Genomic DNA, 23,395 nt, shown 5'->3' with positions numbered 1-23,395 from the left:
TATAGATAAAGAATGCATGCAGTCACTCTCTTTTATGAAGTTTCATATGTACTGAAGTGTGTTTAGAGGCCTGGGCTCAAATTTCTATTTTGCTGCTTATTAATGGGAAAACAGTGGAAACAGTGTCAGACTTTATTTTTTGGGGCTCCAAAATCACTGCAGATGGTGACTGCAGCCATGAAATTAAAAGACACTCCTTGGAAGGAAAGTTATGACCAACCTAGATAGCATATTCAAAAGCAGAGACATTACTTTGCCAACAAAGGTCCGTCTAGTCCAGGCTATGGTTTTTCCTGTGGTCATGTATGGATGTGAGAGTTGGACTGTGAAGAAGTCTGAGCAAAGAAGAATTGATGCTTTTGAACTGTGGTGTTGGAGAAGACTCTTGAGAGTCCCTTGGACTGCAAGGAGATCCAAGCAGTCCATTCTGAAGGAGATCAGCCCTGGGATTTATTTGGAAGGAATGATGCTAAAGCTGAAATTTCAGTACTTTGGCCACCTCATGCAAAGAGTTGACTCATTGGAAAAGACTCTGATGCTGTGAGGGATTGGGGGCATGAGGAGAAGGGGACAACAGAGGATGAGATGGCTGGATGGCATCACTGACTCGATGGACGTGAGTCTGGGTGAACTTCAGGAGTTGGTTATGGATAGGGAGGCCTGGCATGCTGCGATTCATGGGGTCGCAAAGAGTCAGACACGACTGAGTGACTGATCTGATCTGATCAAGTATTAGTTATTATCATCAGCAGTATCCTATCTTTTGACTTTATCACTTGCTAAACTAGCAACAAGATTGAACAATTCATTGTAACCAGATGTCCTAATCTTTTTCTTAGGCAATATTCACATATAATCTACATCAGATTTCTGAGATTTAAAAGAAAAAATCATATAATGCTCATATAATGCTCATTTTTATAAATGGAAAACCCAGGAAATCATTATAGAATGTGAGATCATCAAAGCAGTGTGCCTTGAAGATTCAACAAAAAATACCACAAAAACTGATCTATTCTTTCCTGCATAAATGCTTGTCCAAGCAAGCATGGGTACCTACCTCTGCATACACTGCTGTGCATGAGAACCATTAATAGTCTATACAAACACTTGCCTGTGAATATTATTATATAAGCACATTCATCTAGGTAGGACTGTAGGATAGATTTCAGTCTCACTTGAAGGTTGTATTGTAGTTACACTTCAAAGGTATAAGAAATTTCCTTTTAATTCAATTATTTTGGTATAATAGAATTAAGTTTGCATTATCCCCAAATGATTGAAATATATATGAACAGCAACACATGCACACACATACACACACACATACATATATACCAGTTCATCAAAAGTCTTTCACTCTCCTTAATTAATTATTGAACTCAGGTTTAAAATAATTGCTGTGTAATAAATGAGTGTATTTACCTTTGGTTTTCTCTGAAGAATAAGATTTAGTTCATTTATAGCATCTGTAATTTGTTTGGTCTCCACACATCCCAGAACACTGCATATATTTTTAACTTCTTCAATAACATTGTCCACATTTTGCTGTAGATGAAAAGATTGATATCTTTTAGTTTATTGAAATCAAGAGGACACTAAGTTATCTTTAAACTACCTCTCTACCCAGGAAGAGGAAACAGAATAAAAAATGGTTGTTTCCATGTGAAAGATTCTCAGGACTGGTTACCCTGTGATCTAAGCGTGATTTGCATTGAGTGAATGCTGAAAACTAGGACTATCAGTCCTAGTTGATACATATCAACTCTAACATTGGAGAAGGAAATGGCAACCCACTCCAGTGTTCTTGCCTGGAGAATCCCAGGGACAGGGGAGCCTGGTGGGCTGCCGTCTCTGGGGTCGCACAGAGTCGGACATGACTGAAGCGACTTAGCAGCAACATTATCTGATATAAAACGGGAGAGAGAAGAGACAGAGACAGAGAGAGAGACTGAAAGTCTCTGGTTCCTGAAAAATACTTTGAAAACCAGACAAGTTATAGCAGATCTATGTAGAGTGCAGAATACATTTATTTTTGTAAGCACTGTATACGAGGGCAAAATTATTAAAAATCAGAGTTCAGAACAAACTTGGTACAATGAAGTTTGGTACTGGAGGTGTTATGTAATCATTTGATTATATTATATTTCAGGCTTATGATGTTTCAAAAATAAAATCACTGATGACAAGTACAGTCCACAGAAATGACCAACTATTCTTAAAATCAAAATTACTGTCTCTGCTTAAGATAATTATACACAGACTTTGTGTCACAGTTCTAAGAGCTTTTCATTTTTTTTTTTTTTTTTTTTTAATTTCTGAGCTTTCACATGTTCTTAAACTTAGCTTTCATTAAAAAAAAAAAGAAAAACTGCCCTATTTTGACCTTATTCTTTTTTGTTTTTTACTGGTAATTGTTTAGAAATCTCTCTTTTTTTCTTTAATTATTTGCAAATCATCTTTAACTCTATAATATTTTAATGTATTTTATCTATATCACTGTATCACTGTAAAGTTGGCTTTTCAAAACACATGAGCTCTATCAAGTCTAGAATCACAGTCATTCCAATGGAGAATTTCAGTGGAGTTTATTTCAAGAGAGATGGAAGAATTTTTTTTCACACAAAGATATGAATTCATAATACAAAAGATTTTAACTGTACTTATTCTAGATCATTTTCTTATCAAAGCATTATCAATATAAAGACAAAAAAGTGGGTATTATATTTAAGAATATAATTTTGTGTCTTTTATGGAAAAACAAAGCTTTTTAATATATCTCCAGTACCTTTTATAATGATTTTATAAACAGTGAAAACTGTTGACAAAAACCTAGAAAGAATGGCTAATTAATACTATGAAAGACACAATCAGGACTCCAAAATTATCACCAGACTTGATTAATGAGCTAAAAAGAAAATAAAACTAAACAAACAAAAAATTGAACTTAATTGGGTTCACTTGGATCTTAAATCTTCACAGATTAAGAAAATATAACTACTCAGTTACAACATAGGAAGAAAAATTTATTACTAATGCATGTGGAAAAAGGTCAGTGGTTTTATTTATGTGTGAAATAAATGAGTCCACATTGTGATGTGGCTGCCAGAAGAGCTACTTTATTATTAAATTAGAAGACATATACTCTCCAGAATCAGAAAGTTAGAGCTCAGCAAATGTACATAATCTGAACTGAGGTTAGTGTTGAGTACCACATTTGACAGTGAACTTAACAAATCGAATTTTCCCCAAAGACAGCAACCTAACTATTATTATGATATGAATATACTCTTTCTTGTGAAAGAAATAATAAATTCTATTTCCAGGTCTGCAATAAGGTTATGTGTGATAAAATCCTGATTCTGTCCTATTCTACCTATGGACATTAACAAAATTATTTAACTTCCATGTATCTGAATTCCCTCATCTGTAGAATTGGAACAATAATAATTAATTATTATGACCCTGATGCTGGGAGGGATTGGGGGCAGGAGGAGAAGGGGATGACAGAGGATGAGATGGCTGGATGGCATCACTGACTCGATGGACATGAGTTTGGGTAGACTCCAGGAGTTGGTGATGGACAGGGAGGCCTGGTGTGCTGCGATCCATGGCGTCGCAAAGAGTCGGACACGACTGAGCAACTGAACTGAACTGATTATTAAATAATAATTAATTATTATTATTTGGAGAAGGAAATGGCAACCCACTCCAGTATTCTTGCCTGGAGAATCCCATGGACAAAGGAGCCTGGTGGGCTACAGTCCATGGGGTTGCAGAGTTGGACACGACTGAGCAACTAACACACAACACACAATTATTGTTAAGGTTAAATAAAGTAAAATAGGAAAAGTCCCTCGCAAATAATGTGGGCTAAATTTTAGTTTATTCATTTCAAATTAGTTCATTTTTATCCATTCACACAGATTTTTTGGTTTATAAGAGAAATCAGACACTGTTCATGCCCAGGTAACTAATAATATGAAAATTAAGAAATATTAAAACTATGATAGAGATGTATATCAGGTTCTGAGTGAATGAATTTGTTTTTCATTCGTACATTCTTGGTAGATATGAGATACATGTGAATTTGTTGAAATCCATGAAATATTACTAGTTAAAATGCAAATGTTGGGTTGCTGGGTCACTCAATAGCTAATTTATTCCATCTGTTATTGTAGTCTTGTAGTGCCTCTTGTCTGATCTATTGATCTCATTTGATCTGCATAAAAATTCCGAAAGATAAATATTTCATTTTTGAGTGACTAAAATTGTTAGACTATGTTAAGTGAAATGTTGCCATTGTAGAATTAACTTGGTGACTAATTGGATTGAGTGCAACAGGATATTGGATTGAAGATGTTTTCAAAATTTCATACTTGGAAAACCCAAAGACAGAGTGCCATGAGTTATGGCAAAATATGGAGTTTTGGTGGAATTGTGATATGTTTTTATTTCTGATACACAGAGCTTGAGTTGCCAATGGAAAAACCAAGTAGATTCAGCCTCTGGATACTGGGAAATGCAGCAGAGTTCTAGCTCTTGCAGCTGGTGGACTGATCAAACATGGACACCTTACACACACACACACACACACACATACACACACACACATTGTACACTCATATAAACATTAGCTGAACCACAAGAAAAAAATGTAAATCCAAAGTTTAGCCCAAAACAAAGATAGGATAAATCTGTGGATGGCAGAAATTTAATGAAGGAATTTAAAGGCTGAGCATTAGCTTCAACATGGATATGTCAGTAGCCTGGGGAAAATGTCAGTGGACTTAGATACTGGTGTTTACTGCTTAGAATGGGACAAGTGCTGAAATTTTAGACCTAAAGCTATTGGTTGAGGTAGGAGAAGGGGCAGACCTGGGGCTGAGATCCCTGACACTGGTTTGTCACCTGCAAAAGATGCAGAAAACAAAACAAAACAAAACAGTGTCTACTGACCAGGAGAACATTTGAGGAATTCTCTGTCAAGCTGGGCATTGAGTAAGGAAAATGATTACCTGAGGAACTGTTATGTGTAGCTATGGAGTATTAATTTGCACTACCCTTAGCAGGAATTTATGCCAAAATAATGCCAGTGCTGTTACTATTTTGGACTCAGGCAGAAGCAAATGCAAAACTTTTCTGACCCCAAACCACAAGGGCTTTGGGTGATCCATCATGAGATATTCTACAGACACAAAACAACAGAATTTGTCCCTGATTTCAAGAGATATCAAAGCTTAGATGTGAGTGTTATTTTCATAGAGATGATACATGACAAAGAAATTGGATTTGATTGTCCAAAAGGAAAATACAAATAGAGGAAATAAAAATGGAAACATAGGTATATACACTTCAGAACATTTAATATTTAGATGATGAAGGAGGAAGTATGGGTCACAGTTGGAGAACACAAAGTTTTGAGACATAAGCCATAAGACTACAGTTTAATGGGCATAAAGGAAATATAATAGATGGTACTAGGAAGTTTCAGTTTGGAAAATAGGAAAAGGAAACACAATCACTTTCAAGTATATGATGACCTTTCAAGTGAAAAGGGGATTAGATTTACTGTAAGTTCTGGAATGATAAATTAGAACAAATGATTGCACATTATTTTGGCTCTGTGTGAGATATTCAGTTTGGCTTGATATTTTGGAAAAATTATTTTTTCCCAAAATTGAGTAGGCTGCCTTTTGAGTAGAGACCCACGTTACAGTGTGCAGCCAATAAGGATGTTTAGAGGCAAATTTTGCATTAAATAGGAGTTTGAAATAGACTACTTTAAATTCTTTCTATGGATTAGTGAAAACTGACAATACTGCTGTGAAGTTATTTTATGTGCTATATTCTAACCTTAGATATAATTGATGTATCATAGACTCTGAAGGAGCACCAGTCTAATACTTTAGAGATTAAGCATATTTGTAATGTATTTTGAACACTGGAGAAGATTGCTGACAAACTTTCCTTCTCATCTTTTTTGAAAACAAAACCAAACTAAGAGCATAAGGTTCATGTCCCCCACCTCATCCCCTTAATTTAGCTATGAGGGAGACCAAAGTAATAATGTGTTTAAATAGCTTGCTATTTTCCAGGATTTTAAAAATAAATCTTAATTTCTATTTCTGTTTACATACTAAACATTACCAAATTCAATTAATTATCAAATTCAGGAGACAAATTGAGAATTTAGAATTATTTTTATTCCAGGTTCAGTGGTTAGTGCTATTATAAATTGCTCCTTAAAGATTAAAAATTGTCTTTGGAGTTTCATTTCAGCTTACAATGTAGAACTTTGGACCCATTGTAGAAATAGAAAAAGGCAGATAATATACAAAGATCATAATTTTTCCTGACTGCATTAGAGATTTGAGGTCAAAAGGGGACCAAGTAGACCAGATTCCAAAGAGTGGCAGGCCCTGCCAAGGGGAGATGGAGCACAAAATGTCTTTGGCCTTTGGCAGAGCACAGGAGAACGAGATGACCACTATATAAGAGGGTAAGAATAAATCAGCCAAAATTTCAGCAGATTCTTAAAGGCCAGATGTGAGCAAGCATGTCAGTTTGAAATATCTGGGAGTTCAAGACACAAGGAGAGTTAACAGTCATTTGTAAGCTCATCTTGGAGCTTACCAGTTGTTCAGGGGAAATAATGAAGATGGTGCAGGAAACTGAAGGTCCATTCACTGGCCTTCTAGGGGAAACCCTATTTCTGTAGATCTTCCTCTTATAAGAAGCAAAAGCTCTAAGCTACTGGTTTATGATACTAGAAAAATGATAATACGAGAGGAGACAGATATCCTCTGTGATCCTGAGCCCAGCAAAAATCTCTTGCTTTGGAGGAAGGGAGAAAAAGCAAACAGCCTGCCTTGCAGGGATAGGTGGGACACAGGTTAAGATCCTTTGCTGGTGAGAGAATGGTTGAAGCAAAAACCTGTTGTTCCTGGGGAGGAGACTGGGGACCCTGTCTGGAGCCCAGGATCCCACATGGATACCAATCTGAAGTCAGGAACCACTAGGAGGAAGGACAGAAAACTGTCTCCTGTACAAGACTGAGTGCAGATATAAGGTACACTTTGGCTGCCAAAAAGTTCCAAATTTAAGGCAGAAATGCTCAGACAGTTCCAATCCTGAGATTCAAAAACACAGCCTAGGGCTGTTGTTGATCGTTACCTCAAAATTCCCTGTACTCTAATACAAAAATGAGTCTATTTTGAATAATAAACAATAGCAGAGTACACTAGTGTAGAGACAATAGTATTGAGAGAGATCATCTCTGTGACCTGGCAAATGGGCTGTTGAAAGCTGAGGAACAGAGAAAAGGACTCTAGTACTGCAGGTGTTCTATGTAAGTATAGGTGATGGTAACTAACCATTAGGGGAATTTGAAGCCTGAAGTGCCCTGACTTTAATGATAGAAACACACACACACACACACACACACACACACACACATACAAAGCTCAAATTTTGACTAGATTTACCAACTCTATGTACAAATAACATAACAGAAGAGCATTCCCCATATCCAGATATGAATACAGTAAACCTCAGTCTCTAGTATTATTCTACATGGGATGTTTAGGACTCAATGCAAAATTAGGATCTATACCAAAAAACCAAGATAAAACAATCCATTGTCAGTAGATGAAACAACTAACAAAACCAAACTAATAAATGACCCAGATATTAGAACAATCAGACAAGGACTTTTAAGCAACTATGATTAGCATGGGACAAGACATAGTGGAAAATGTAGACGACAAGCATGAACAGATGGGGGTTTCAGCAGAGAGATGAAAACGATGTACAAGAGGCAAGTGGAAATCATAGAAATATAAGAATATACTTGATACTAGAGATGAAGAATTCTTTCAGTTGATTGAACATCAATCTGAGCATCAGATTGAACACAGTGAAGTAAAGTATCAGTGAAATTGAAGATAGATCAAGAGAAAGCATCCTACCAAAACACAAAAAGGAAAATGAGTGGGAAGAAAAGCCAGTACACATCATCCAAGCCTGTCAGAGGTATTTATGCATTTGGGGTTCTGGAAAGATAAAAATGGGGGAGAGATATATTTAAAGAGATGATGGCCAACATATCAAAATTCATAGGATGCCACGAAAAGTTAGAGGGAAATTTATGACTTTAAACTTTGAATGATTCTATGTTATTGAATTAGAAGAAATTGAATTTATAATAAATCCTTCCCATAAGGAAAATTCTATCAACAGATGGCTTCACTGGTAAATTTTATCAAACATCTAAGAAAGAAAGAAAACCAAATCTACACAAATTATTTCAGAATGCAGAGTCAGCCAGAGGGAACATTTCTTAACTTATTTTATAAAGCTAGCATTATTTCAACGTTAAAATCAAGCCACAATATTACAAGAAAAGTATAGACTGATGTCTCTCATAAATACAGATACAGATAGCCTTAAAAAAATATTTGCTAATTGAAGCCAGAAATATGTAGAAAGAGTTCTAAGTCATTATAGTTCAGTTCAGTCACTCAGTCCTGTCTGGGGTTTTTGCGATCCCATGGAATGCAGCATGCCAGGCTTTCCTGTCCATCTCCAACTCCTGCAGCTTGCTCAAAGCAATCCATCCAGTCGGTGATGCCATCCAACCATCTCATCCTCTGTCATCCCCTTCTCCTCCTGCCTTCAATCTTTCCCAGAATCAGGATCTTTTCCAGTGAGTCAGTTCTTCGCATCACGTGGCCAAATATTGGAGCTTCATCTTCAGCATCAGTCCTTCCAGTGATATTCAGGACATTTCCTTTAAGATTGATTGGTTTGATAACCTTTCAGTCCAAGAGATTCTCAAGAGTCTTCTCTGACACTACAGTTCAGAAGCATCAATTCTTCAGCACTAAGTTTTCTTTGTAGTTCAACTCTCACATCCATGCATGACAACTGGAAAAACCACAGCTTTAAATAGATGGACCATTTTTGGCAAAGTAATGTCTCTGCTTTTTAATATGCTGTCTAGGTTGGTCATAGCTTTTCTTCCAAGGAGCAAGCATCTTTTAATTTCATGGCTGCAGTCACCATCTGCAGTGATTTTGGAGCCCAAGAAAATTAACTCTGTCACTATTTCCATTGTTTCCCCATCTGTTTGCCTTAAAGTGATGAGACTGGATGCGATGATCTTAGTTTTTTGAATGTTGAGTTTTAAGCCAGCTTTTTCACTCTCCTCTTTCACTTTCATCAAGAGGCTCTTTAGTTCCTCTTCACTTTCTGCCTTTAGGCTGGTGTCATCTGCATATCTGAGGTTATTGATATTTCTCTCAGCAATCTTGATTCCAGCTTGTGCATCATCTAGCCCAGCGTTTCTCGTGACGTACTCTGCATATAAGTTAAATAAGCAGGGTATCAATATACAGCCTTGACAAACTCCTTTCCCAATTTGGAACAAGTCTATTGTACTATCCGGTTCTAACAGTTTCTTTTCGGCCTGCCTACAGATTTTTCTGAAGGAAGGTAAGGTGGTCTGGTATTCCCATCTCTATAAGAATTTTTCACAGTTTGTTGTGATCCACATAGTCAAAGGCTTAGGCATAGTCAATAAAATAGAAGTAGGTGTTTCTCTGGAATTCTCTTGCTTTTTGATGACCAACAGATGTTGGCAATTTGGTCTCTGGTTCCTCTGCCTTTTCTAAATCCAGCTTGAACATCAGGAATTCTTGGTTCACATACTGTTGAAGCCTAGCCTGGAGAATTTTGAACATTACTTTGCTAGTGTGTGAGATGAGTGCAATTGTGCAGTAGTTTGAACATTTTTGGCATTGCCTTTCTTTGGGATTGAAATGAAAATTGATTTTTTCCAGTCTTGTGGCCACTGCTGAGTTTTCCAAATTTGCTGGCATATTGAGTGCAGCACTTTCACAGCATCATCTTTCAGGATTTGAAATAGCTCAACCGGAATTCCATCACCTCCACTAGCTTTGTTCATAGTGGTGCTTTTTAAGGCCCACTTGACTTCACATTCCAGGATGTCTGGCTCTAGGTGAGTGATCACACCATCATGGTTATCTGGGTTGTGAAGATCTTTTTTGTATAGTTCTTCTGTGTATTCTTGCCACCTCATCTTAATGTCTTCTACTTCTTTTAGGTCAATACAATTTCTGTCCTTTGTTGGGCCCATAATTGCATGAAATGTTCCCTTAGTATTTCTAATTTTGCTGAAGAGCTCTCTAGTCTTTCCCATTTTATTGTTTTCCTCTATTTCTTGGCATTGATCACTGAGGAAGGCTTTCTTATCTCTCCTTGCTGTTCTTTGGAACTCTGCATTCAAATGGGTATATCTTTCCTTTTCTCCTTTGCCTTTATCTTCTCTTCTTTTAACAATTATTTGCAAGGCCTCCTCAGACAACCATTTTTCCTTTTTTGCATTTCTTTTTCTTGGAGATATTTTTGATCACTGCCTCTTATACAATGTCACGAAACTCTGTCCATAGTTCTTCAGGCACCCTGTCTATCAGATCTAATTCCTTGAATCTATTTGTCACATTCACTGTATAATAGTAAGGGATTTGATTTAGGTCATACCTGGAATGGTCTAGTGGTTTTCCCTACTTTCCTCAATTTAAGTCTGAATTTTGCAGTAAGGAGTTCATGATCTGAGCAACAGTCTTATGGCTCCTGGTCTTGTTTTGGCTGACTCTATAGAGCTTCTCCATCTTTGGCTGCAAAGGATATATCAATTTGAATTTGGTATTGACTGTCTGGTGATGTCCATGTGTAGAGTCTTCTCTTCTGTTGTTGGAAGAGGGTTTTTGCTATGACCAGTGTGTTCTTTTGGCAAAATTCTGTTAGACTTTGCCCTGCTTCATTTTGTAATCCAAAGCCAAACTTATCTTTACTCCAGGTATCTCTTGATTCCTACTTTGGCTTTCCAGTCCCCTATGATGAAGTACACATCTTTTTTTGGTGTTAGTTCTAGAAGATCTTGTAGGTCGTCATAGAACCATTCAACTTCAGCTTCTTTGAAGTTGAGGCATAGACCCGAATTACTTTGATATTGAATGGTTTGCCTTGGAATGGAATAGAAATCATTCTGTCATTTTTGAGATTGTGTTTTGGACTCATTTGTTGACATATGAGGGCTACTCCATTTCTTCTAAGGGATTCTTGCTCACAGTATTAGATATAATTGTCATCTGAGTTAAATTTGCCCATTCCAGTCCATTTTAGTTCACTGATTCCTAAAACGTTGATGTTTATGCTCACCATCTCCTGTTTGACCACTTCCAATTTAGTTTGATTCATGGACCTAACATTCCAGGTTCCTGTGCAATATTGTTCTTTACAGCATCGGACTTGACTTCCATCACCAGTCAGCAGGTGGATTCTCTACCAATAGTTCCACCTGAGAATCCCCTTACTGTATCTATAGTAGTGCAAAAATTTTTCAAAAATTGAAAATAATGAATGAGAAAATCATACACCCATATGTATAGGTACAGTGAGGGGCTTCCCAGGTGGCACTAGTGGTAAAGAATTTGCCTGCCAATTTTGGAGACATGAGTCTGATCCCTGGGTTAGGAAGACCCCCTGTAGGAGGAAATGGCAAACCACTCTAGTATTCTTGCCTGGAGAATCCATGGACAGGGGAGCCTGGCAGACTACATCCCTGGGGCTGCAAAGAATCAGAGTGACTGAGTGACTGAGCATACATACACACATAGATACAATGATGCCTGAAGATGGCATTGAATTGCTGCAATCTCATGATAAAACCTGAAGGATGAAGAGCTGAGTCTTCTGGATGAGCCAAGAAAGTGGTTTCTCAAAAGGGAAACTACTCCTAGTGAGGACACTATGAAGACTTTTGAAATCACAACCAAGGATTTAGAATATTAAATAAACTTAGTTGATAATGCAGTGACAGTGTTTGAGAGGATTGACTTCCAATTTTGAAAGAAGTTCTACTATCAGTAAGTACTATCAAATAGCATTGCATGCCCCAGAGAAATCATTCATGAAAGGAAGAGTCGACCAATGTGGCAGACTTCATCATTTTCTTAAGAAATTGCTGCGGCACGCCAACCTTCAACAGACATCAACATCAAGGAGTACCCTCTATCAGCAAAAAAGATTACAATTCATTGAAAGCTCAAGTGTTTGGGTTGATATTTCTAAAGAAGGGAAATGAAAAGCAAAGGAGAAAAGGAAAGATATACCCGTTTTAATGCAGAGTTCCAAAGAATAACAAGCAGAGAGAAGAAAGCCTTCCTGAATGATCAATGCAAAGAAATAGAGGAAAACAATAAAATGGGAAAGACTAGAGATCTCTTCAAAATAATTAGAGATACCAAGGGAACATTTCATGCAAATATGGGCTCGATAAAGGACAGAAATTGTAGAGACCTAACAGAGGCAGAAGATGTTAAGACAAGGTGGCAAGGATACACAGAAGAATACAAAAAAGGTCTTCATGACCCAGATAATCACGATGGTGTGATCACTCATTTAGAGCCAGACATCCTGGAATGTGAAGTCAAGTGGGCCTTAGGAAGCATCACTATGAACAAAGCTAATGGAGGTAATGGAATTCCAATTGAGCTATTTCAAATCCTGGAAGATGATGCTGTGAAAGTGCTGCACTCAATATGCCAGCAAATTTGGAAAACTCAGCAGTGACCACAGGACTGGAAAAGGTCAGTTTTCATTCCAATCCCAAAGGAAGGCAATGCCAAAGAATGGTCAAACTACTACACAATTGCACTCATCTCACATGCTAGTAAAGTAATGCTCAAAATTCTCCAAGCCAGGCTTCAGCAATCTGTGAACCATGAACTTCCAGATGTTCAAGCTGGTTTTAGAAAAGGCAGAGGAACCAGAAATCAAATTGCCAATATCCTTTGGACCATCGATAAAGCAAGAGAATTCCAGAAAACAATCTATTTCTGCTTTATTGACTATGCCAAAGCTTTTGACTGTCTGGATCACAATAAACTGTGGAAAATTCTGAAAGAGATGGAAATACCAGACCACCTGACCTGCCTCTTGAGAAACCTATATGCAGGTCAGGAAGCAACAGTTAGAACTGGACATGGAACAAAAGACTGGTTCCAAATAGGAAAAGGAGTACGTCAAGGCTGTATATTGTCACCCTGATTATTCAACTTATATGCAGAGCACACCATGAGAAATGCTGGGCTGGATGAAGCACAAGCTGGGATCAAGATTGCTGGGAGAAATATCAATAACAGATATGCAGATGACACTACCCTTATGGCAGAAAGTGAAGAAAAACTAAGGAGCCACTTGATGAAAGTGAAAGAGGAGAATGAAAAAGTTGGCTTAAAGCTCAACATTCTTAAAACTAAGATCATGGCATCTGGTCCCATTACTTCATGGCAAATGGGGAAACAGTGGAAACAGTGGCTGACTTTATTTTTGGGGGCTCCAAAATCACTGCAGATAGTGACCGCAGCCACGAAATTAAAAGACTGTTACTCCATGAAAGGAAAGTTATGACTGGCCTACACAGATAATTGAAAAGCAGAGACCTTGTCAACAAAGGTCCGTCTAGTCAAGGCTATGGTTTTTCCAGTGGTAATGTATATATGTGAGAGTTGGACTATAAACAAAGCTGAGCGCAGAAGAATTGATGCTTTTGAACTGTGGTGTTGGAGAAGACTCTTGAGAGTCCCTTGAACTGCAAGGAGATCCAACCAGTCCATCCTAAAGGAGATCAGTCCTGGGTGTTCATTCGAAGGACTCATGTTGAAGCTGAAACTCCAATACTTTGGCTACCTGATGGGAAGAACTGACTCATTTGAAAAGACCCTGATGCTGGGAAAGATTGAGGGCAAGAGGAGAAGGGGGACAACAGAGGATGAGATAGTTGGATGGCATCGCTGACTCAATGGACATGGGTTTGAGTGGACTCTGGGAATTGGTGATGGACAATGAGACCTGCCGTGCTGTGGTTCATGGTTTTGCAAAGAATCGGACACGACTGAGTGACTGAAGTGAATCAAAGCAAGAAATTATTTTTTAATTAAGGGACAGAGATTGTACGTTTTAAGACATAATGTAATTACACACTTACTACAGTGTAAACAGGAGAAGGCAATGGCACCCCACTCCAGTACTCTTGCCTGGAAAATCCCATGGATGGAGGAGCCTGGTAGGCTGCAGTCCATGGGGTCGCTAAGAGTCAGACACGACTGAGTGACTTCACTTTGACTTTTCACTTTCATGCATCGGAGGAGGAAATGGCAACCCACTCCAGTGTTCTTGCCTGGAGAATCTCATGGACAGAGGAGCCTGGTGGGCTACCGTCTATGGGGTCGCACAGAGTTGGACACGACTGAAGTGACTTAGCAGCAGCAACAGTGTAAACAAAACTTTTATACATACTGAAAAATCAAAAAAATTCATGTGACTCACTTTAGTGCCATGTTTTCTTTATTGTGATGGAATAAAACCAAATCTGAAATATCTGAGGTGCAAACTGCTAATGGATGCATACTTCCATGGTGAAATGGCAAAGAAAAGGTTCAAAGTGGCTTTTCTTCAAAGAATAACTCTTATGGAGAAGCCAAGAGATATAAAGAGGCATATAGATAGATCTTAGGATACTGGCAATATTTTGTACCAAACTTATGTAATAAGATTGCCTATTCAGTTCTTTAATTTATGTGTGTGCACTCTTCATGTATTACATAACTCATTGCACAACTCTTAAGTCATCAGATTATGTCATTATTCTGATGAAACTCTTTATATCTCTCTTGAAAGTGAAAGTCACTCGATCGTTTCTGACTCTTTGCAACCCCATGGACTGTAGCCCGCCAGGTTCCTCTGTCTATGGAATTCTCTGGGCAAGAACACTGGCGTGGGAATCCATTCTCTCCTTCAGAGCATCTTCCCGACCCAGAGATCAAACCCAGGTCTCTTACGTTAGCAGGCAGATTCTTTACCGTCTGAGGCACCAGGGAAGCCCACTTAGAATACAAATTACTTTGGGTAGTAATTATCTTCCTTACTGAAGATCTTTCATTGTTTCTTCTTATTCCTGTCTGGCAGTGTTCTATACATAGGTTTGACTTTTAGTAGTTTCAATCTGCCCCTTTTTTCTGCTAAGATAGGTTCCAGTTCTGCAAAGGTGTTTTACTTCCTTTTTAACCTGACTTATCTCCTTCATTTCCTTGACTTCTCCTTTTGTGACCTTTTAGCTGGTCCATGTTACCTATTCATTTTACTCTATTTTCTAATGATTATTTTTGTTCCTTTCCCTCCTATTATATTCTGTTGTGAATCAGTTTTGTGACATTTTTCTTTTGGATCATATACAATCCTCTACTTTAGTGACAGTGTTAAAAATAGTAACTCTAATAACAATAAATCAACTTGTACTTATCTTTTACTTCAACATTTTTTATCTTCCAGCCAGTATATAATATTAAGCACATTACATCTACTGCTTTGTTAATTTTTAACAATATTATTTTACTATCTTCACTCTAGTAGTGAATAATATAAACTCAAGGATTGATGAATTAAAGCCTATCCTGTGGCAGAATGTTTACACATACATTTGGAATCTCTGCTCCTAACTCTTGTCTTTACTGCCACTCTGGTTAAATTATGTTTGAAATTGGAACTTCTGAAAATCCAACAGTCAGTCTGCTTATTACTAAGAAAGCTATTGTCCTAAAAATACTAAATATATATTATCAGATCCCTGTGTGCCCACTTTCTTTCTCCTTATAAATGGAATTTTTGATTTCTGTTTAGAGGCTAAAAACTGTTAGATTTTGGTCTTGAGGATGGTGTGAGAAAAGAATTATTCTGCCTTCCTCATTGAGTTAGTTACACCTGAACAATAGAGAGGGGCTTCCCTGTTGGCTTAGTGGCAAAGAATCTGCCTGCAGTGTAGGAGCCTTGGGAGACTTCTGGCTTTGATTCCTGGACCAGGAAAACCCCATGGAGGAAGACATGGCAATCTACTCTGGGATTCTTGCCTGGAGAATCCCGTGGACTGAGGACCCTGGCAGGCTACAGTCCACAGGGTCGCAAAGAGTCGGATGTAACTGAAGAGACTTAGCACAGACACACACAAACAAATGAGGTGCATAGAGGTGCCTTTTTCACTTTTTGTCTGGTTATCTAGTTGGTACAGCCTCTGAGTCATGTGCTTGAAGGTAAAATGTTTGGAGGCTCTTAGCTCTTTTTATACCAAGCAGATGTTTCATGAAGCCAACCTACATTTTGAAGCATGGCTGGATTTTTTTCAATCCAGATCCATTTGATCTACAATTAGTTCATCAGTTACTAGATCCCAGTGTAAGTGTGTCCTCAGTGATTGGGATTGCTAACTTTCTCTAAAGGTCCTACTTGGCATTTAAATAAAAATTTTGGAGACAGTGCATTAGAGGCTACTAGGAGACAGCAACTTTGAATCAGAAGCTGATTCTTCCACCTAATGGAAATCTGGCTTTTCACTGCTTTCTCCTGGAGATTTACCTCTCTGTGTGCTTTATGTGAAAATGCTCTTTCCAGCCAGATTGTTAGCAACTTCAGAGCATGGTTCTGACTTTGATTTCTGTTGATTCCATTAAATAAATAGTTTAGTAATTTGTACTAAGTAAGCATTAAGTAACACCTCCGGGGAAAATTCTTTCTCTTTCTTCTGTTCTTAATTTCTCCTAAATGTTAGCAATGAATTCAGAATATAGCATGAATATGGAAAACATCCCTTAATTATTAGTAGAATAGAATAGAGGGGGGAAAATTGCTGAAAGGAAAAGCTCTATGTAAATTACTTACAAAATTAGCTGTTTAGCAAGCATAAGTTAGGATACACAATCTGAAATGTGTCAAATGTAAAATATGCCAATAGCCATTGCTGATGAAACAAAATATTTGGAAATTTAAGTTATCCATATTATTCAGTAATATTCATGGCAAATTTATTTGACCCGCTTGTTATTTTGTCAAATCATATAATAATTCAAGTATGAGGAAGATAAAAACATTATTCTTCAAATTGTTAACTATTTTCAGTGTTGATGAAATGCTACTTAATGCACTTGTCAAACAAACAGAAAGTGCAATATTGTAAATTGATAATATCACAGTCTGTTCTCACTTCTTAGATATTTAGCTGTTGATGCTTCATAGGAAGAAATGTCATTTAAAAAATTCATTGGTTTACAGAGAGTTCATGTGGAAATTTGCAGACATTCTGGCCTATTTATAAAATAATTCAGATGTGGTGATAATAACTATTTGCCTGTGATAATATAAAGACAGTATTTCTTTGATGGTTTGCCAACTTTTCAGTTGTATTGGAAAAATTGCTTTCTTTCAAAAAATGATTTCTTTTAAAGTATTGGAGGCCTCATATATAAGTGATATGACCAAACCACTGCATTTGAAAATTAAATTAATTATCATGGATCTGTTATACATGAGCAGTACTAAGACACTTAGGTAATTAAAATTCATCCATAAGTAAGGTATGATAACCTCCACAGTATAACTGTGTATAGTCAAGAGCCATAAATGACATGGGAATGGAGCCTTAATATGCCCTGGGTACCTGATATATTTCAAATGCTACACTAGGAAGAATGGCAGTCACAAAGAAATAGTAATTATGACACTTTTATGAAGTTTAAAACAATATAAATAATTGTGAATTGTTTGCACATTCCACATTTTAAACTTCCAGATTCAGGCTAGACTCAAGAAAGAGTGGAATTAGAGTGAGAGGATTACACTTTGGGAAGGAAGACGAGTTGTGTATTTGTCATCACTGTATCTTTACTTATTTACATGGAATTCATGTGTGAGTTTTGTATCTACATCAATAAGTGTAATTTATTATTTTCAGAACTGTTTACTGTTTTTTAATATTGGGGATAGCAATTTAATATTGCTTAAGATCTGTACCCTTTGTATAGATACCAAGAGTCATTTGTTTAATGAAAAAAGAAGTCTTCACTTGTTTTAAAAACATTCTCTTACCTCATTTTCTGTAATCATACAGTATTTTATCTGTGGAAGACTAATATGTATGCTGAGCACATCAGGAGAAATGCTGGGCTGGATGAGTTACAAGTTGGAATCCAGACAGGCAGGAGAAACATCAACAACCTCAGATATGCAGATGATACCACTCTAATGGCAGAAAGTGAACAGGAACTAAAGAGCCTCTTGAGGGTGAAGGAGGAGAATAAAAAGCTGGCTTAAAACTAAATATTAAAAAAAAATAATAAAAACAAAACTAAGATTGTGGCATCCAGCTCCATTGCTTCATGGCAAATAGAGGGGGAAAAGATGGAAGCAGTGACAGATTTCCTCTTCTTCGACTCTAAAATTACAGTGGATTGTGACTGCAACCATGAAATCAGAAGACAGTTGCTTTTTGATAGGAAAGCTTTGAAAATCTAGACAGTGTGTTGACAAGCAGAGACATCACTCTACCGACAAAAGTCTGTATAGTCAAAGCTATGTTCTTCCCACTGGTCATGTATGGTTGTGAGAGCTGAACTGTAAAGAAGGCAGAACACCAAAGAATTGATGCCTTTGAACTGTGGTGCTGGAGAAAACTCCTGAAAGTCCCTTGGACAGCAAGGAGATCAAACCAGTCAATCTTAAGGGAGATCACCCTTGAATACTCGTTGGAAGGACTGATGCAGAAGCTGAAATTCCAGTATTTTTGTCATCTGGTGTGAACAGCTAACTGAGTGGAAAAGTCCCTGATGCTGGGAAAGATTGAGGGCAAATGACAAGAGGGTGCCAGAGGATGAGATGGCTGGATGAGATCACTGATGCAATGGACACGAACTTGGTCAAACTTCAGGAGATGGTATGGGACAGAGAGGCCTGGTGTGCTGTAGTCCATGGGATTGCAAGAAGTCAGACATGACTGGGAGACTGAAAAACAAAAATCCTTCCCTGGAAGAACACACTGTAAGAAATGATTTGCTTAATAGTGACTACAATTTGGATGCCTAATAGGCAATAGATTAGACTGAATCCATTATCTTCCCTGCCAAGCTAGCTTCTCCTACTTTCACTGTTTAGTTAATTAATGTCTCCATGTGGTCAGTCAGCCTCCAGGAATCTGGAGATAGTCTAGGCACTGTGTTCTTTTGTTGTTCACAGTTTTTCACCAAATCATGTAAATTGTACATTTTCACCTTTTATGAATCTGTCCCTTCCTCTCCAACCCCATGTTAGAGCTTTTGTCCATGCCCTCCTCATCTCTTTGGGTTAATGAAATGTCCTATAGTCACCCATCTGTCATTATGCTGCCCTGCATAATGGCTTTATGTCATCAGCTGATAAATTAGAAAATCATTAAATTGTCCATAAAATGTCCTTAAGACCATACATAACTTGGTTCCTGCTTCTCCCTTTCATCTGGTCTTTTCCTAGGCATTCACCTTGAACCTTAACATTCCAAAGTTTCAAAAGCATACAGCTTCTGACTCAAACCAGGCTATTTGCTACCTGCTCTATTACTGTTGTTATTTGCTTTAAGTTATCCCTACCTCTGACTTTCCTTCACCACACCCCTCCCCTGGCTGACACACTCATTTTTCAACACTCAGATCAAATAAGTAACGTCGATAACCCTCTTTTGTGTGTCCTATATACACATAGGTCTTTCACAGTACACATGACACTTTATTACATACATCTGGTTACTTGTCGGTTTTGCCATGATAGAACGAAAGCCATTAAAGTGTAGATCCTCTGCTTTATAAATCTTTGTATCTTCAGAAATGTGCAAAGTTTTAGAAAAAGATACATATATGCTTATTGGATCAATTAAGTAAGTAACAAAAATTAATACCTGAGTTTTCAATAAGTATTTCAGGTGGGAGTCATATTTTTGGATTACTGTTGAGAGACACTGTCTGGAAAGAAAAAAGAGCTTTGTTTAAAATTGAGTGGGAAAACATTAAATTTAGCAAGTTTATCACAAGTATTGTTTTGCCCATGATTCTATAGCAAATGTGGCTTAAGGATTTCTGTTGATGTAATTTTAAATATCATTTTGCATGTCTTCCTTAAAACCTCTGTATAACTTGATAGGCTACAAGCATATTTAAAAACCTTAAAACTCCGAAGAAATTTTTGACATCTTAAGCAAGCCTCTCAAAGGCTGTTCATTATAAGAAACTACTTTTAATTCAAAATGTCAGTTGCAAAGGGATTCATAAGGAGATAATGACAGATACATCAAGAAATATTAAATATGCAAAAATTTGCAGAGAATTGCTTTCAGAATTAAGGACATATTTATCATAGGTGGTGTTGTATTTGATCCCAAACCTCTGAGTTTTTCCTGGTATTTTTGCCTTTTTCCCTAAGCTCCTCTTATTGCTTCAGCTTTATCTCTTAGGTGGAATAGATGTGAGTTGAGCAGGGATTCTTCTGGCTTCACTATTCAAAATTATTTTCCCAAACGTTATTGACTTTCCCTTCCTATTTGTCTTGAAAACTTCTGAATTGAATCAAATAATGAAATGTATAACACAAATTCACAATGTTAAAAACACACCAATATATTTTATAGTAGCAGGTAGCCCTATTCAATCTCCCGCCCAACTCTGAGTGTCTGCAGCCAACCCTGTCGCTACACAGGCACATGCAGCTGGTCTTCACAGCTGGGTGTGTGTGTATATGTACACGACCAGCTCCAGCAGCAACTGCTGTCTGCCATTGGTCCCTATCTGGAGGCACGGCTGAGGATCACAACAGCCTCTGCAGCACTGCAGACCTCCCACAGCACTTGCCAAGGACCACATGGCTGTGGATGCCGTGGAACCCTGTGACCTGAGCTGAGCAGACTTTGTGTTTCTCCTCCCCTCCAGACCTGGAGTTGTCTCACAATTCTGTGCTTGGTGCCTTGCACCACTACACCCAGGGTCACAGCACATTTCAGGGTACCCTTGCCTGTGAGTGAAGGTCTTTCCATACTGAAGCCAGCTCATACAGTCTAGAAGAGGTGACTGCTGCTTCCTCTGTACAGACAGCTATGCAAGGCTGTGTGCAGTGAAAGTGTTAGTTGCTCAGTCATGTTCAACTCTTTGTGACCCCATGGACTGTGGCCTTCCAGGCTCCTCTGTCCTTGGGATTCTCCAGGCAAGAATACTGAAGGGAGTTGCCATTCCTTTTTCTGAGGGATCTTCCCCACCCAGGGATATAAGGCTATGCTGCTGCTGCTAAGTCGCTTCAGTCGTGTCCAACTCTGTGCGACCCCATAGACGACAGCCCACCAGGCTCCCTCCTCCCTGGGATTCTCCAGGCAAGAACACTGGAGTGGGTTGCCATTTCCTTCTCCAATGCATAAAAGTGAGAAGCAAAAGTGAAGTCGCTCAGTCGTGTCTGACTCAGCGATCGCATGCACTGCAGCCCACCAGGCTCCTCCATCCATGGGATTTTCCAGGCAAGAGTACTGGAGTGGGGTGCCATTGCCTTCTCCGAAGATCACAAAAAATCAGGGAAATATGACACCACCCAAAGAATACAGTAGACTTCCGGCAACTGACCCCAAAGAAATGGAGATAAAAGAATTGTCTGATTAAAGCACTCAAAATAATTGTTCTAAAGATGCTCAGAGAACCAAAAGGGAACACAGAAAAAGAATTTAGTGAATTTAGCATAACAATGCAAGAAACAAAATGAGAAATTCAGCAAAGAGAAAACACAAGAGTCAGATAGAAATGTTTGTGCTAAAGCATACAAGACTGAGCCGAAGAATTTGATAAACTTCCAAGCAGAAGACTCCTTAAACTTAAAGACAGATTTCTTGAAATCACCCAGTCAGAAGAACAACAAAAAGAAGAAAGGGAATGAAGAAATGTTGTCTGTCAACTACACTTCAATTAAAAATTACTGACAATGAAAAGTTAGTGAATAAATCCTATGGGTCTCACAGTCAGTTGAGTCACTCAGTTGTGTCTGACTCTTTGTGACCCCATGGACTGCAGCATGTCAGTCCTGCATGCAGTTGTCATCACCAACTCCTGGTGCTTGCTCAAACTCATGTCCATCGATTGGGCGATGCCATCCAAATATCTCATCCTCTATCATCCCCTTCTTCTCCTGCCTTCAACCTTTCCTCGCACAGTGTCTTTTCCAAAGAGTCACAGGCTCCTTTTGTTTCCCTGTGCCCCAGGTAGCATCCACCTACAAGTCACAGCCCTCCACCAAACAGTTCAGAACAAATATCTGACTCCCAGGGATTCCAGACTTTTTGAAGAATTTGTCCAATTTGATGTTTCTCTCTGAATTTGTTGATGTGGTAGTTGTTGTCTTATAAATTTATTTTGAAACACAACCTTTGATTTAATACACCATTTTGATGGGGACCTATCTGAAGCATATAATTAGTAATACAATAATAATTTAGATTAAGTGATATCAAAAGTCCTCCTTGTTTTACCCATTCTATGATTTTATGGTATGAGGCTGAATACTGGGGGGAAAGAGAAAGACATGATATTTTAATGAAAGAATGTAGCCTTTGCAAATTGCAGACAGCATTAGTCTCACTCTTTCTACTAACAAACTGAGTGATCGGCCCTAGATAAGTTATTTAACCTTCCAGAAGTTCAGTTTCCTTGATTCCGAAGTAAGGTAGTATGTATTGTTATGAGGTTAAAGGGAGAATTAGATGAGATAATGTATGCAAAATGTACTAGAACTCCAGGAAGTGATAGCTATTATTAATAGTCACTAAAACAATTTTAACTCACTTTTATATCAGGCTGTGCTTTAGAGAATTTATGACACATACCTCCCACACTCCATTTTTTGCCCATTTAGCTCAGAACAACTTTAATTCCTGATAAACTCACCCTGTAGCACTGATACCTTCTCCCAGGTTAGCTTTTTGATATGTCTATTCTTTCAAATAATACATGCATATGTTGAGATATCAGACTCAATTAGGATATGCTCATTTGCTGTCACTTGAGTTTTCCAATTTGAATTCACTCTCCTTTGTTTATAATGTACCAATTATTTTCAAGGAGTTCCAGAAAGGAATTTAAAGCAGGAGATAGTGATTTTCAGTGTATGGAAATTCAGTGATACAAAGAGCTTAGTGACACATGCACAATCAAATTTACCAAATGAATGAGGGAAAAAAATCCTCGAAAATCTAATAACTGGTAGCAGAGAGATTTTTAAATGAATGTTAGATTGTTCTGGAAGGTGTTAGCAGCTCTTCAAATGTATCTGAATAGCTGTGAAGAATAGATAATTATTAACAGAATTTGCCAAAGGGAGATATCTATTAAAAGTACAATAGCTTCCACAGTATTAGTGAAAGGATAGTTTATACAATCAACTGAAAAATATTGTGATTTGGCACTTGAGAAATCAGTCAGAAAGTAGTCTT

General features: G+C 37.9%; 1 protein-coding gene across 4 annotated transcripts in view; it reads right to left on the bottom strand.

Annotated features, from left to right (window-relative positions):
* PIK3C2G (phosphatidylinositol-4-phosphate 3-kinase, catalytic subunit type 2 gamma) overlaps window positions 1–23,395 on the bottom strand; it is a 306,650-nt gene that overhangs the window by 203,656 nt on the left and 79,599 nt on the right. For all 4 annotated transcript variants that reach the window (XM_010858753.1, XM_010858756.1, XM_010858754.1 and 1 more), the window contains 2 exons: window positions 19,838–19,901; window positions 1,426–1,548 (listed from right to left, as the gene is read on the bottom strand). In XM_010858753.1, coding sequence (XP_010857055.1) covers window positions 1,426–1,548; window positions 19,838–19,901 — 187 coding nt within the window. The remainder of the gene's footprint in view (window positions 1–1,425; window positions 1,549–19,837; window positions 19,902–23,395) is intronic.

Source organism: Bison bison, unplaced genomic scaffold (assembly GCF_000754665.1).
Source record: "Bison bison bison isolate TAMUID 2011002044 unplaced genomic scaffold, Bison_UMD1.0 scf7180017864390, whole genome shotgun sequence".
Taxonomy (NCBI): Eukaryota; Metazoa; Chordata; class Mammalia; order Artiodactyla; family Bovidae; genus Bison; species Bison bison.
Note: the sequence above shows the minus strand (reverse complement) of the source record. Positions and strands in the feature narration are given on the sequence as shown.